Source organism: Triticum dicoccoides, chromosome 6A (genome assembly GCF_002162155.2).
Source record: "Triticum dicoccoides isolate Atlit2015 ecotype Zavitan chromosome 6A, WEW_v2.0, whole genome shotgun sequence".
Taxonomy (NCBI): domain Eukaryota; kingdom Viridiplantae; phylum Streptophyta; class Magnoliopsida; order Poales; family Poaceae; genus Triticum; species Triticum dicoccoides.
The window spans coordinates 519492338-519508943 of record NC_041390.1 but is presented as its reverse complement, the minus strand read 5'-3'; the positions used below and the strand labels follow the sequence as shown (position 1 = coordinate 519508943).

The 16606-nt window shown below is 49.3% G+C and overlaps 1 protein-coding gene across 1 annotated transcript; it reads right to left on the bottom strand.

Annotated features, from left to right (window-relative positions):
* Positions 1-12307: 12307 nt before the first annotated feature.
* On the bottom strand, positions 12308-14311 carry LOC119317639 (1-aminocyclopropane-1-carboxylate oxidase homolog 4-like). The gene is made up of 2 exons (XM_037592122.1): positions 13455-14311; positions 12308-12922 (listed from the first exon to the last, which is right to left on the bottom strand). The coding sequence occupies exons 1-2, from the start codon at positions 14286-14288 to the stop codon at positions 12668-12670; spliced, it is 1089 nt and encodes a 362-aa protein (XP_037448019.1). The 5' UTR covers positions 14289-14311; the 3' UTR covers positions 12308-12667.
* Between the last annotated feature and the right edge of the window lie 2295 nt (positions 14312-16606).

Here is a 16606-nt window from a genome sequence, read left to right as displayed (position 1 = left end):
TTTTCAAAATAGGCATTTAATGCCTTCAACTCGGCTGATGCATATATCCGAGCTGCCTGGGATGGGCTTACGAGAGCCATGGGCCAGCATTTGAAAGATATGCGGGTAAGTACGCATTTGTACAGCCTTTGTAATCTTACACCAGTAGCCCCCGAGACTTGAAGCAGTTGATACAACTGATTTAAGGATCATTGTATAATCAGGCACTTACAGATAAGAACAACCTACTGTCTCAAGAGCTCGAAGACTGTCGGACTCTGCTAGCTATGGCTATCGCCGAATTGGAGAAATCCAAGGAGGCACCGCCTGGTAATGTTTCCCTCCATCCAGAAAAAGGATAATCATACACCAGTAATATTAATATTGTTGTGTCTCCGCTGACATGATCGGTACATCAACTAAAAGAGAAAATGAAAGTCGCCCAGGCGGGTGAACAGGAGGCCAAAAGGCAACAGGCAGCAGGCGAGCGTGTGCTGACGCGGGTCAGGGACGAGAAGAACAAGCTGCAGGATTCCAACATCCTGATGGGCGAAGAGCTAAAAGATGTATGAGCCCAGCTGGATGACATTGTAAAGGAGAATAAGAGGCTACGAGGCGGCATATTCAGTATGCTGTTGACCTTACCTTTATGTAATTCAGCGAAGAAATGGTCTAATAGATTAATGTCTGCAGGTATGCTGACTCTCCGTCCCGAGAGGAGATGTCCGGCTCTCAAGGCGACCTGCTGCAAGAGCGGTCCCAACTGCACGTGCGAGCTCAGCAAGCAATGCAGAGCATTGCCAAAGCTTTGTGGCCATCTGCCTCTCCTCCAGGAAGTATGGACGATCTTGTGAAGACATTCCAGGGAGCTCAGCGGCACTTCCGACTATGGAAGATATCAGCCTGCCGTGAAGGTGCGCGAGAGGCCTGGGCCATGGTAAAAACACGGTACACCAAGCTTGATCCGAATCATATGGCCCGGGTCGGACCTCGGGGGTCAGATGGAAAAGAAATTCCAGTTAGTCTGGTATATGACCAAGTAAGGTAGCCGCCAAGTATTCCCAACAGGATTGTAAGCTAGATAACTTGTTAGATGGATTGAGGAAGAAGTTTTTGAGTCCAAGTGACTATGTACTTCAATTCACAAATTTGTCCCCAGCCGGATTGTAAAACGATTGTCATGGCAGACCTTTTCGCTTCGACCTCTGGACCCGAAGGCTCGGAATGTTTCCGAATATCGTAATGGTAATATAGACCGGGGTATGCGTGGAAACCAGGCGTAGGGGTCATAGTTGCTTGAATAGACAAGTTGTATCCGTCTAGCTATGTTGTATAACATGTTGATTGTAAGAAACATCTTCCAGGGAGAATAGTTTCGTTAAGGGCTCCTTTCCCTGGGTGAGCATGCATTGGTATGCATGTCCGAACTTTGATAAAAAAATCGCAGTATACGTATCATCTGGGGGTTCATGATGTAAACAGGGTATAACGTCTTTAGTCCACCGACCAAATATTCCCTTAAGAGCGCTAGCTTTCGGCTTCACCTAGTCTGAGATACAAGTCCGGATGACCCGGCTGTAACAATCGCAGAGGTGCTCCCTTGATGCCCTAGCCGAACAAACGGGAACGTGGGGCATAAGCACAGGAGCCAGGCAACCCAGCCTGGCAAAAACTTAAGTCATAACGATGCATATAATGACAAAGAAAAGGTACATATGCGGAAGAGGACACATATGTGTTGACCTTGATGCTCGGAAAATAATAATAAGCTTCTGTAAAAGAAGCCCCCAGGTATTATGAGTGTATACATTTAAGGATGTGCACATCATAGGTGTGCGGTCTGGCCGCACAAGAGCTAAAGAGCTAGACAAAAAGGTTAAAGAGAGGGGGAAAATGGAGACAAAGGGAGAAGAAAATGAACAAAGAGTCCAGCTCTAGGCGTAGTATCTTCAGAGTCTGGCCGCATTCCATGGGTTCGGCTCTAGGCGATTGTCGAATGAATCACGCAGGCGGTACGCTCCTCCAGTGAGAACTTCATCAATGATGAAGGGACCCTCCCACTTGGGCTTGAGTTTGTCCTTTTTCTTTTCTGGCAAGCGTAGAACGAGTTCACCAACATTATAAGTCTTGGCCCGCACCTCTCTTCTTTGATATCTGCGAGCCTGTTGTTGATAGAATGCAGAATGGGCCTTTACAACATCGTGCTCCTCCTCCAAGGCATCTAGACTGTCCTGCCGATCCAACTCGGCTTCTCTCTCTTCATACATGCGCACTCGAGGTGAGTCATGAATGATGTCGCAAGGCAAAACGGCCTCTGCGCCGTACACCATGAAGAATGGTGTGTATCCAGAAGGAAATATGCCCTAGAGGCAATAATAAAGTCATTATTTATTTCCTTATATCATGATAAATATTTATTATTCATTCTAGAATTGTATTAATCAAAAACATAATACATGTGGGAATACATAGACAAACAGATTGTCACTAGTATGCCTCTACTTGACTAGCTCGTTGATCAAAGATGGTTATGTTTCCTAACCATAGACATGAGTTGTCATTTGATTAACGGGATCACATCATTAGGAAAATGATGTGATTGACTTGACCCATTCCGTTAGCTTAGCACTTGATCGTTTAGTTTGTTGCTATTGCTTTCTTCATGACTTATACATGTACCTATGACTATGAGATTATGCAACTCCCGTTTACCAGAGGAACACTTTGTGTGCCACCAAACGTCACAACGTAACTGGGTGATTATAAAGGTGCTCTACAGGTGTCTCCGAAGGTACTTGTTGAGTTGGCGTATTTCGAGATTAGGATTTGTCACTCCGATTGTCGGAGAGTGAGACGTCTCCAACGTATCTATAATTTTTGATTGCTCCATGCTATATTATCTACTGTTTTGGGCAATATTGGGCTTTATTATCCACTTTTATATTATTTTTGGAACTAACCTACTAACCGGAGGCCCAACCCAGATTTGTTGTTTTATGCCTATTTCAGTGTTTCGAAGAAAAGGAATATCAAACGGAGTCGAAACGGAACAAAATCAACTGGAGAAGTTATTTTTGGAAGGAAAGCAACCAGATAGACTTGGACTCTACGTCAGAAGATACGGGAGCTGGCCATGAGGGTGGGGGCGCGCCCACCCCCCTAGGGCACGCCCCTTGCCTCGTGGGGCCCCCGAAGCTCCACCGATGTACCCCTTGCACCCATATAGACCTACGTATCGTAAAAATTCCAGAACAGAGATGAGATCGGGAGTTCCGCCGCCAGAAGCCTTCGTAGCCATCAAAACCAATCTAGACCCGTTCCGGCACCCTGCCGGAGGGGGCAATCCTTCTCCGGTGGCCATCTTCATCATCCCGGTGCTCTCCATGACGAGGAGGTAGTAGTTCTCCCTCGGGGCCGAGGGTATGTATCAGTAGCTATGTGTTTGATCTCTCCCTCTCGTGTTCTTGATTTGGCACGATCTTGATGTATCGCGAGCTTTGCTATTATAGTTGGATCTTATGTTTCTCCTTCCCCTCTACTCTCTTGTAATGAATTGAGTTTCCCCTTTGAAGTTATCTTATCGGATTGAGTCTTTAAAGATTTGAGAACACTTGATGTATATCTTGCCGTGCGTATCTGTGGTGACAATGGGATACCACGTGATTCACTTGATGTATGTTTTGGTGATCAACTTGCGGGTTCCGCCCATGAACCTATGCATAGGGGTTGGCACACGTTTTCGTCGTGATTCTTCAGTAGAAACTTTGGGCACTCTTTGAGGTCCTTTGTGTTGGTTGGATAGATGAATCTGAGATTGTGTGATGCATATCATATAATCATACCCACGGATACTTGAGGTGGCATTGGAGTATCTAGGTGACATTAGGGTTTTGGTTGATTTGTGTCTTAAGGTGTTATTCTAGTACGAACTCTAGGGCTGTTTGTGACACCTATAGGAATAGCCCAACGGATTGATTGGAAAGAATAACTTTGAGGTGGTTTCGTACCCTACCATAATCTCTTCGTTCTTTCTCCACTATTAGTGACTTTGGAGTGACTCTTTGTTGCATGTTGAGGGATAGTTATGTGATCCAATTATGTTAGTATTGTTGAGGGAACTTACACTAGCGAAAGTATGAACCCTAGGCCTTGTTTCCTAGCATTGCAATACCGTTTACGCTCACTTTTATCATTAATTACCTTGCTGTTTTTATAATTTCAGATTAAAAATACCTTTATCTACCATCCATATACCACTTGTATCACCATCTCTTCGCCGAACTAGTGCACCTATACAATTTACCATTGTATTGGTTGTGTTGGGGACACAAGAGACTCTTTGTTATTTGGTTGCAGGGTTGCTTGAGAGAGACCATCTACATCCTACGCCTCCTATGGATTGATAAACCTTAGGTCATCCACTTGAGGGAAATTTGCTATTGTCCTACAAACCTCTGCACTTGGAGGCCCAACAACGTCTACAAGAAGAAGGTTGTGTAGTAGACATCAGAGAGGTATCTCTGGGCCCTCTCGGTAATGCACATCACTTAAGCCTTGCAAGCATTGCAACTAATGAGTTAGTTGCGGGATGATGTATTACGGAACGAGTAAAGAGACTTGTCGATAACGAGATTGAACTAGGTATTGAGATACCGACGATTGAATCTCAGGCAAGTAACATACCGATGACAAAGGGAACAATGTATGTTGTTATGTGGTCAGACCGATAAAGATCTTCGTAGAATATGTGGGAGCCAATATGAGCATCCAGGTTCCGCTATTGGTTATTGACCGAAGACGTGTCTTGGTCATGTCTACATAGTTCTCGAACCCGTAGGGTCCACACGCTTAGCGTTACGATGACAGTTATATTATGAGATTATATGTTTTGATGTACCGAAGGTTGTTCAGAGTCCTGGATGTGATCACGGACATGACGAGGAGTCTCGAAATGGTCGAGACATGAAGATTGATATATTGGAAGCCTATGTTTGGATATCGAAAGTGTTTCGGGTGAAATCGGGATTTTACCGGAGTACCGGGAGGTTACCGGAACCCCCCGGGGACTTAATGCGCCTTATTGGGCCTTGGTGGAAGAGAGAGGAGGCGACCAGGGCAAGGGCCGCGCCCCCTCCCCCCTAGTCCGAATAGGACAAGGAGAGGGGGCGGCACCCCCCTTCCTTCTTCTCCCCCACCTCTTTCCCCTCTCTCTCCTAGTCCAACAAGGAAAAGGGGGGAGTCCTACTCCCGGTAGGAGTAGGACTCCTCCTGGCGTGCCCTCTCCCTTGGCTGGCCGCACCCCCTTGCTCCTTTATATACGAGGGCAGGGGGGCACCCCAGAGAAAAAACAACAATTGATCGTTTGATCTTTTAGCCGTGTGCGGTGCCCCCCTCCACCATAGTCCACCTCGATAATACTATAGCGGTGCTTAGGCGAAGCCCTGCATCGGTAGAACATCAACATCGTCACCACCCCGTCGTGCTGACGAAACTCTCCCTCAACACTCGGCTGGATCAGAGTTTGAGGGACGTCATCGGGCTGAACGTGTGCTGAACTCGGAGGTGCCGTACGTTCGGTACTTGATCGGTCGGATCGTGAAGACGCACGACTACATCAACCGCGTTGTGCTAACGCTTCCGCTTTCGGTCTACGAGGGTACATGGACAACACTCTCCCCTCTTGTTGCTATGCATCACCATGATCTTGCGTGCGCATAGGAATTTTTTGAAATTACTACGTTCCCCAACATATCTGGTAGTGCGATTGGGCGTGATCCGCAGCCCCTAGAGCACGAACTCTAGCTCCTCAACCCAGTGCTTGTCTGATTCTTTCAACGATCGCACTAGTCTAGGCTTAATGCCGCTCATAACAAGACCATTAGCTTGTTCGACTTGACCGTTTGTTTGTGGATGATAGACGAGGCGTAATCGGGCTTAATGCCCAATTTATCACACCAGGATTTCATTTCATCGGCTGTGAAATTGGAGCCATTATCAGTGATGATGTTGTGTGGGACACCATAACGGTGCACGACACCGGATATAAAGTCTATCACCGGTCCAGCTTCAACCGTTTTCACTAGTTTGGCCTCTATCTATTTGGTGAATTTATCTACCATGACTAGCAGATATTTTTTCTTATGGCTTCCTCCTTTAAGCGGCCCTACCATATCAAGCCCCCAGACCACAAAAGGCCAAGTAATGGGGATTGTTTGTAAAGCTGTAGGCGACATATGGCTTTCATTGGCGAAGAGCTGGCATCCCACACAACGTTGGACCAGTTCATGTGCATCTGCTCGGGCCGTCGGCCAAAAGAAACCTACACGGAAGGCCTTACTTTCAAGGGCCCGAGCCGCAGCATGGTGACCATCGAGATCAGCATGGATTTCAGCCAGGAGCTGTCGTCCCTCTTCTTCGGAGATACATCTTTGAAGGACTCCGGTAGCACTTTTCTTGTAGAGCTCTCCGTCATGGACCTTGTAGGCTTTTGAGCACCGAACAATGCAGCGAGCCTCATTCTGGTCCTCAGGGAGCTCTCGCCTATTAAGGTAGGCCAAGAAGGGTTCGGTCCATGGGGCAATTACTTCCATTATTAGATGGGTCAACGGTGTTATTTCGGTGGCTGAGCCCCCGATGATATCGGTATTGTGTTTGGAATCTGGGGATATAATCGGATTCGGACTAGTGTTGCCGCTCTCATCCTCCCAGACCACGGATGGCTTGAAGAGCCTTTCCAAAAATATGTTAGGCGGGACGGGGTCACGCTTGGCGCCCATGCAAGCAAGGACATCCACCGCTTGATTGCTTTCTCGAGCCACATGATGAAACTCGAGTCCCTCGAACCGAGCTGATATTTTGATTACGCCATTGCGATAGGCCGCCATCTTCGGATCCTTGGCGTCGAAGTCTCCATTTATTTGGGATATTGCAAGATTTGAATCCCCGCGCACCTCCAGGTGTTGTATGCCCATGGAGGTAGCCATCCGATGACCGTGCAACAAGGCCTCGTATTCAGCTGCATTGTTGGAGTCTGTGTATAATATTTGGAGTATGCACTGGGCTGTATCTCTAGTGGGGGACGTTAAAACGACACCTGCTCCTAAACCGGCCAGCATTTTAGAGCCATCGAAGTGCATGACCCAGTTGGAATATGTACCATACTCTTTAGGGAGTTCGGCCTCTGTCCATTCGGCGACGAAGTCGGTCAATACTTGGGATTTAATGGATCAGCGTGGTTTGTATGTTATGTTGAATGGTAGGAGCTCAATAGCCCACTTGGCAATCCGACCCATAGCGTCGCGGTTATTTATTATATCATTGAGTGGTACTTCGAAAGCCACCGTGATCGAACACTCTTGGAAGTAGTGTCGTAGCTTCCGGGATGCCATGAAGACCGCATATGCTATCTTTTGGTAATGAGAGTCCCGGGATTTGCATGGTGTAAGGATAGTGGATACGCAGTATACCGGTTTTTGAAGTGGGAACTTGTGTCCGTCCTCCTCTCGCTCAACGACGAGCACTGCGCTCACCACCTGGTGTGTTGCACAAATGTATAATAACATTGGTTCACCGATGTTTGGCGCGGCCAGGATTGGGTTGCTCGCTAGAAGAGCCTTTATTTCCTCCAGCCCGGCCGTTGCCGCTTCCGTCCACTCGAAGTGGTCGGTATGTCGGAGAAGGCGATAAAGTGGCAATGCTTTTTCTCCTAGTCTGGAGATAAAGCGGCTTAAATCTGCCACGCATCCGGCTAGTTTTTGGACCTGTTTAAGGTCTGTTGGTGTAGCCAATTGTGATAAAGCTCGGATTTTGGCTGGATTTGCCTCAAATCCTCTATTGGGAACGATGAAGCCCAGTAGTTTTCCGATGGGGACGTCGAAAACACACTTTTCTGGATTGAGCTTGATGTCATATGTCCGGAAGTTGTCGAATGTGAGACGCAGGTCGTCTATTAACGACTCGACGTGCTTAGTCTTGATGACGACATTATCCACATATGCTTCAACTGTCTTGCCGATTTGTTTCTCCAGGCATGTTTGAATCATGCGTTGGTAGGTGGCACCGGCTTTTTTAAGCCCAAAGGACATAGTGTTGAAGCAGAAAGGCCCGTATGGGGTGATGAATGCAGTTGCGGCTTGATCAGACTGCTTCATTTTGATTTGATGGTATCCGGAGTATGCGTCGAGGAAATACAGTGAGTCGTGTCCTGCAGTAGCATCAATAATCTGATCGATGTGGGGGAGGGGGAAGGGATCCTTAGGGCAAGCCTTATTGAGGTCTTTGAAATCGAAGCACAGGCGCCATGATTTGTCCTTCTTTGGCACCATCACCAGGTTTGCTAGCCAGTTCGGGTGTTTTATCTCTCTAATGAATCCGACCTCGATTAACTTGGCTAGCTCCTCCCCCATGGCTTGTCGTTTAGGTTCGGAAAAGCGCCACAGTGTTTGCTTGGCCGGCTTATATCCCTTCAATATATTGAGGCTGTGTTCGGCCAGCCTGCGTGGGATTCCTGGCATATCAGAAGGGTGCCAGGCGAATATGTCCCAGTTCTCGTGCACGAACGTTCGTAGTGCGGCGTCAACCGTTGGGTCCAGCTGTGCCCCGATGGAAGCTGTCTTCTTGGGGTCCGTCGGGTGGACTTGAAATTTGGCTATTTCGTTTGCTGGTTTAAAGGAGGTGGATTTGGGACGCTTATCAAAGATTTCGTCGTCCCTATCCACCGTAGAGCGTAGTGCGGTTAACTCTTTGGCCGCGAGGGCCTCAGACAGTGCCTCGAGGGCCAGGGATGCTATTTTGTTTTCGACACGGAGGGCTATGTCCGGATCACTAACAAGAGTGATAATACCATTGGGCCCGAGCATATTGAGCTTCATATACCCGTAATGAGGTATAGCTTGAAAGCGTGTGAATGCATGTCGCCCCAACAGGGCGTGATATCCACTGTTGAAAGGGACCACTTGGAAGGTTATCTCTTCGAGCCGATAGTTCTCCGGCGTGTCGAATACCACGTCGAGTGTAATTTTCCCTGCACATCGTGCCTCCCGGCTGGGAATGATCCCTCGGAAGGTAATATTACTATGCTCGATGCGGCTCCTATCTATTTCCATTTTATTCAGTGTGTCCTCGTAGATGAGCTTTAGTCCGCTGCCGTCGTCCATGAGCACTTTAGTGAGCCGAAAGCCATCCACAATTGGGTTGAGGACCAGGGCGGCTGGTGCCTGGACTGACCGGATTTTTGGTTCGTCACTGGCGTTGAAAGTTATGGCCGTGTCGTTCCAGGGATTTATTGTTGCGACTTGGCAGACGTCAGCAAGGTTGCAGAGTGCCCTCTTGCGCTGATTGTTTGAAGCGAAAGTCTCGAAGACTGTCAATACTCTATGGTCGTCGTATTCCGGGGGGAGTTGCTCCACGGTGTTTTTGGTGAGGATATCCTCGCTTCTCTTGGCCACTTGCCGGAGTATCCAACATGCTCTAAGGTTGTGGGTTGGTGCGGTATCCGGTGTCATGTGTATTTTGCATGGCCTATCGAGCCATCCCTCCAGAACGGTTCCGCGTCCCGCAATGGGTTTAGTTTTCTTTACTATGGGTTCGGGTGCCCCACGAAGGTGCAACCGTTTTGCTCGCCCGAGGGGTTGGGTGGAGACCGGTGGCTCCCAGCGAGCTATTTGAGTTTTCCAGGCGCTTTCCATTGCGCAGTACTTCTGCACTATAGTTGCCATGTCTGTGAACTATAATACGCGCCGGCGGTTGATGGCATTGGGGATTCCTTCATCCGTGCAATTATTGCAGAATACTGAAATCATGTCCTCGTCGCGGCAATCTTTAATCTTGTTTTTGACAAGGAGGAACCTGGCACAAAAGTGATGGACTGTTTCCTAAGACTGATGTCGTATGCACGTGAGGTCGCATATATCCGGATGACCGGAATTTCTTGTTGAATATTGCATGTGGTGGGTGTGTGGCTTTAAATCCGAACCCTGACCCAATTTGGAGTCCGGAGTTTGAGAAGCTTCCGAGCTTATTAGTTCGGGTTCCGGGATGTCCAATGATTTTCCGAGCCCCACACCCGATTCCGGATTCGGAGGGCTTGGAGTGTCGTTCCGCAGATAGGTATCCGGCTCTTCGAGCTCAGAAATCTAAACATAGTTCGTCTTCAGCATAGGTGATCGGCAGAGATTTGATTTCTCTCTGATTGGGTTTAAGCCCAATCTGATCATAGTCAGTAGCGACCCCCATGGCGGCGATGCGATCCAGGAGTTCGTTTAAAGACGACCACTCCGCCAGATCCATTTGTCTGAAGTATTCGGAGTCAACACGGAGGCGATTTTCGATGACCCGAGAAGTCATCGTCGCCTTAACGGCCGAACGGGCGGTCATGATAAAGCCGCCCAGCCGGAGGGTTTGGCCTGAGGCCAAAGCTCCTCCGGAGGTGATACTGTCTTTGATAACGAGGCGAGCCATCAACCCTAACTTCAACGTCACAGTGGAACTCTCAATGAGAGCACCAATGTCGGTGTCAAAACCGGCAGATCTCGGGTAGGGGGTCCCGAACTGTGCGTCTAAGGTCGATGGTACCAGGAGGCAGGGGACACGATGTTTTACCCAGGTTCGGGCCCTCTTGATGGAGGTAATACCCTACGCCCTGCTTGATTGATATTGATGAGTATGAGAATTACAAGAGTTGATCTACCACGGGATCGTTGTGGCTAAACCCTAGAAGTCTAACCTGTATGATTGTGATTGTCTCTACTGACTAAATCCTCCGGTTTATATAGACACCGAAGGGTCCTAGGGCTATACAAAGTCGGTTACAGAGAAAGGAAATAGTACATCCGGACGCCTAGCTTGCCTCCCACGCAAAGGAGAGTCCCATCCGGACACGGGAGGAAGTCTTCTATCTTGTATCTTCATGGCCCAATAGTCCGGCCTATGTCACATAGGCCGGACTCCCGAGGACCCCTTAATCCAGGACTCCCTTACCGATCCCGCCAGTGATGATGAGCGGCCGTGCGCGGCGCGATGAGATCGAGCGCCGCCGCCGTCTCCTCCCCGACGACCTCTACTACGACAAGAGATACGCCCCCGACTCCGTGCTCTATGACACGTGGCTCCAGGACGAGCACGACATGCGGCGCGCGTCCTACTTCACCGGCACGGTGTCGGAGCCGCGACAGCCACGTAGGGGGGTGCGTGGGCGTACGCGGGTGCGCGGCCTCACGCCCACGCCGTCGCCTTCCCCGTCTCCGTCACCACCTCCACCTCCTCGCATGACAGCGGAGGAGGAGGCCCGTCTCATGGCGCGTGTCATGGAGGACTCCATGCGCACGCACGATGAGCGCCAATGGGAGGGCCTCAAGGAGATGACGGCCCTCTCCGCGGCCGGCGACGTCGCCATCCCCGAGCTGGAGATGGTGGCGAAGGAGGAGGTGATGGAGGAGCCGCCGGTGGCCGCGTTTCACCCGGGCCTGGTGGGCCAGAACTAGAGCTGGTCGTGCATGGCTCCGGAGATGGCGGCCGCCGTGGGGGGGAGTGGACTGGTGCCCCATGCCGCCGCGGTCACCGCAGCGGGACGCCTCGCCGCGGGAGGAGGTGGTGCAGGCACCTGCCACCTTCCACCGCGCCGCCCCCGTGCACCACGGACCGCCGGCCCACCTGTGGACGCCATCGGACTACGTCGACCTCGTCAGCGACGACGACGACACCGGTGGCCACTGAAGACGGCCACGGCCACGACATCGACGCGCACGGCAGGAGAGCGCGGGCGGCGTTTTTTTATTTTGTTTTTATGTAAATTATGGCACTGGGCCGTTTAAGTGAACCGTGAAACTGGGCCGTTTTGTGGCCGTGACCCCTAAATTTTGTTTTAAGTTTTTTTATCTACTTTTATTTACTTTTTAAGCATTTTATTTAAGTTTTTTTGTTTTTTAATCACGTCCACCCCGGACATGATTTAAGGTGCGGCCGCGCGTTGGACGCACCCACGACCCAACAAACAGATGCGGACATGGGTGAACCCATTGCCGCCCCTAAGAGACAAAATCCGGCCAAGCCGGACGTCCGTTTGAGATCGTGCGATGGAGTTGGCCTCATATGCCGAGACCATTCCGCCGCGCCGAGGTTGTTTTTTCTTGTTGGTTCGGTAGTGGTCCATGACGGTTTTACTAATCTAGCAACTAGTATAGTAAGTACTCCCTCCGTTCCAAATTAGTCGTCGCAGAAATGGATGTATGTAGAACTAAAATACAGCTAGATACATCCATTTCTGCGACAAATAATTCAGAACGGATGGAGTAGTAACTACTGTAGAAATTAACATGTGCGTCAAGATGCCGAGTTATCTTTTGCTCTTTTAGGGATGACAGATACAAAAATATGTATAGCAAACTTTCTCAGGCCAGTTGGTCCAGTGATGGTAGCTGCAGAAAGAATATACAACATACAGTGTACATTTTGGTCCATTTGATAATTACATGCCTGAAACATGTGATGCTTACACAATGAAAAATAAAACTAGCATTTAATTTGGGATGTACGACTATGGAGAAACAATGAAACAGATAGAAGCATGCACTGTGTAAGGTAGAATAATTGTACCGCAATCTCACAGAACATCACTGGCACTGGGATGGCTACATACTGTAAAACTTACACGTACACAGCTTAAACATTGTTTGGTGGCGTTTGATTCATCTCACAGTTTGAAGTGCTCAAGTAGAGCTTTGCTAGCAAGGTCTCGTTTGAAGAAGGCCCCCAAAAACTCAGGCATCGCGAAACGCCTGTACTTTGGTGGGTTTTCTGTAGAAACCAGCTCTGGCAATGGCCCATACAAAACTGATTCCCCTCGCTTTCCAGGATTGAAAAAGACAGCAAGTGAAACTCTAGCTTCTTCACCCGAATTCATCACCACCCTGTGTTCGACGCTCTTGTACTTATCATTTGACATTATCTGATGAAAGAATGGTGTAATAATTAATAAACAGATTAGATGCAGTGATGACATTATGAAACTGGTACAAATCCATTATTAATGTGATCCTGAAAGCAATAATCCATTGACTATTCCCGCTTACTATCTACCACTAATAAGACATCATATCCAACTCAAGTGAAATGTTGAGTTGAATCGCGTTGAGCTGTAAAGTACTCCCTCCGTACGTCTAGATACATCTGTTTGAGCGTCAATTTACATGAGACGAAGAAAGTAACAAAATTCAAGCAATGGGTTCAAATTACCATCCTCACGTCAACATAAATTGCCATGAAAAACGTTCGATTTACCATGGCTAAAATTTCAACGTCAGATTTTTAGCATTTCTGAAATTCAAACCATCGCCTTTCCAGTTTTCATAAGAGATGCGCACTCCCAAGTATTTGTCCTCCTGTCCCTAAATCAGATTGAGCTGAATTGGTAGCGTGCGTGCTTTAGATAATTCAAATGTAACTGAACAAAGTTGTTACCGAATCCCTCGACATTATACCTGCAAGAGGTCCCCGACATTGATCACAAGCGCGCCCGGTGCAGGCCTCACGTCCACCCAGAAGCTCTCCCCGTCCCCATTCGTGTGCTTCACCTGCAAACCACCAACGCCATCCTGCTCAAGGACGGTGAGCACGCCGGGGTCGGTGTGCGGGACTAAGCCCATGGTGCGCTCAGGCTCGGGGCACACCGGGTAGTAATGGCAGACCATGAGCTTCCCTTCCAGGCACGAGGTCTCCTCCAGCGCCGCATCCCCGAGCCCGAGCCCCTGTGAGAGCAGCGCCATCACGGCGCGGGCCACCGCGGCGGCGTGCGCTTCCCACTCGATGACTTCAGAGCGGCACACCGACGGTATGCGTTCGGCGTTGGGCGGCGTAGGCCCGAACAACACCTGGACGGTGTCGCGCCAGCTCGCCGCGGGGGACAGGAACAGGTCGACGTTCGAGGAGTAGCTAACCCCGCCCGACAAGGCCCGGCCGTAGTGCGCCGCGCGCTCGGGGGCGGGGAGCTCGTTGAAGGCGCGCACCGCGGTGAGGGCCCTCGCGGGGTGGCCGGAGGGGACAAGGACCTCGTGGTTGACGAGGTGGAAGAAGCCCCAGTCGCGGGCGGCCGCCGCGGCGGCGGCGGCAGCGACGTGCGCGGGGAGGGAAAGGTCAACGACGGGGATGGAGACGCCCGGGGGAGCAAGCGGGACTGAGGCATAGGGGTTGGTGTGGACGAAGAGGTCGGGGACGGTGGAGACGCCGGACTCGACGAGGCCGCGGACGCCGGTGCGGGCCTCGTCGAAGGCCTTGAGGAGGGCCGCGCGGTCGGACTTCGTGGAGGCTGCGGCCATGGTCGTCGCGTTGCGTGCGTCCCGTTGAGTTTGACGAGCGGAGATGATGGAGGCGAGAAGCGGGATCAAGCTCCTTTGACGTGCCCTGAAGCTGACGTGCCCCTAGAGTTTGACCAGCGACACGAATTGGGCCAGACCAAATTATGGCAGCCAGATGGGCCAGAGACCAAACAGAGACTATCCACTTACGGCCTTCTTTTCTCCAATTTTTTTTAAAAATTCGACGGCCTTCTGATGCAACTGCAAACTAAACAATGCAAAAAACCCCTTAAAAAACTTCATCAACTAGCGAAGAGGATCGAAAATGGTAAAAATATCCAAAACCAAGGAGACAATGGATAATTGCAAACCAAACAATGCAAAGAACCCATAAGAAAAACTTCGTCAACTAATGAAGAGGATCGGAAATGGTAAAAGTTATCCAAAACCAAGTAGACCAATGGATAATTGCAAACCAAAAAATGCAAAGAACCCCTAAATAACTTCATCAATTGATGAAGAAGATCGAAATTCGGAAATGGTATCCAAATCCAGAGAGACCGATGGATCCTGAGGAAAGAGGGGCTCAAATGAGCAAATTTCATCAAGAGGTCTAGACTTCGGTGGGTCAACCAACTAATGGAACCACGTAAGTGAGAACGGAACACTAATTTACTTCTACTAGAAGGGACGGCGTGCTCCGCCACGCCTTCTCGCCGCCTAATTTGTAAGCGATTTTAGGCAGGCTCGACCCGTGAGAAGAAAGTACGGACGAACCCAATAGGAAGAGTCATGGCAGTAAATCCAAAAGTACCAATGAATGACGTATGAATCGCTTAAAAAAACCAATGATGCAGGAAGAACGGTTCCACAAACAGATGATGCATAGGTGGAAATGGATCGGCAATAAGCAACGTGTGATCAATCCAACCCAATGTGCATATCTACCATGAATAGGTTGGGAACAAAATGAGTGAAACATATACCATCAAGCCGATTAGGGACCACCGGCAAAGCATGAATTGTAACAACATTATATAGGAAGAAGAATCCCTGCAGCACCAAGCATGCAAAAACACACACCAGCACCAATCCCGTGCAGTTTTCTGACAGCTGGACGTGGTTGCCCATCTTTTCAACCATCACAACCCAAAAACCATGCCTAAAACATGAACATCACAGGAAAAATGAACTACAAAATAAAGCACAATCAGGTGAAAAAATAACAATACTCAGAATAAAGGAAGGAACACCTACGAAGACTGAACCCACAAGGCAGCAACAACAATCATCCCAATATATACCATATCCACTTAGGCCTGAGTGTCCACGCACCAACTCGCTGTAAAAAAGACAGAGTTAGCAAAATCTATCAGAAAGAAGGACTGCCTGCTCCCATAGCAAGCACATTACCATGGCAAAATAAATCAGACAAACCCCCTATCTCATAATCTCACCATTAAATATGACCACATGCAAGCAACAGACACTGAAGAACAAGAGGCAGCAGAAGAAAGCAGCGGGCGACCAACGATGACCATGTCCGCCGCCGCCGCGGACGGCCAAACCCACCACGACAACAACAACCAGACGCACGGGGGCACCAACCAAGCAGCAATCGACCACCCAGCGTGTCCCAAAGAAGAAAGGAGGTCAGCGGAACATCAGCATGAATGGGCTAATGGCGACAAACCCTCCTCCCATTGAAGGAGAACGCAGTTGAAGCCCATTCCACGAACAGTCAAAGTCATAACGGCAAACATACCCCAAATCCACGAACCACCGATTGGCGGGCCCAAACCGCACCAGTCCCACTTCAAAGGGGAGGAATGATACATCTCCGTCGTATCAACTTTTCCTAACGCTTTTGTTCTTATTTTGGACTCTAATTTGCATGATTTGAATGAAACTAACCCGAACTGACGCAGTTTTCAGCAGAACTACCGTGGTGTTGTTTTTGTGCAGTTATAAAAGTTTCAGATTTGGATGAGACTTTTTGGAGGATTATTTTGGAATATAAAATAAATTATGGAGCCAAGACCCACTGGGGGCAGATGCCCACAAGACACCAGGGCGCGTCCACCCCCTCTAGGGTGCCCTGGTGGGTTGTGGGGCCCTCGGTGCTCCGCTGATCCTAAGTCCAACTCTATAAAATCCTATTTTTTCAGAACAAATAGGGGAGGAAGTTTCATCGCGCTTTATGATTCGGAGCCATCGCCACCTCCTATTCTTCATCGGTGGCCGGATCTAGAGCCCGTTTGGGGCTCCGAAGAGGGGAATCTTTGGTCTACGTCATCACCAACCCTCCTTCATCACCAATTCCATGATGCTCCCCACCG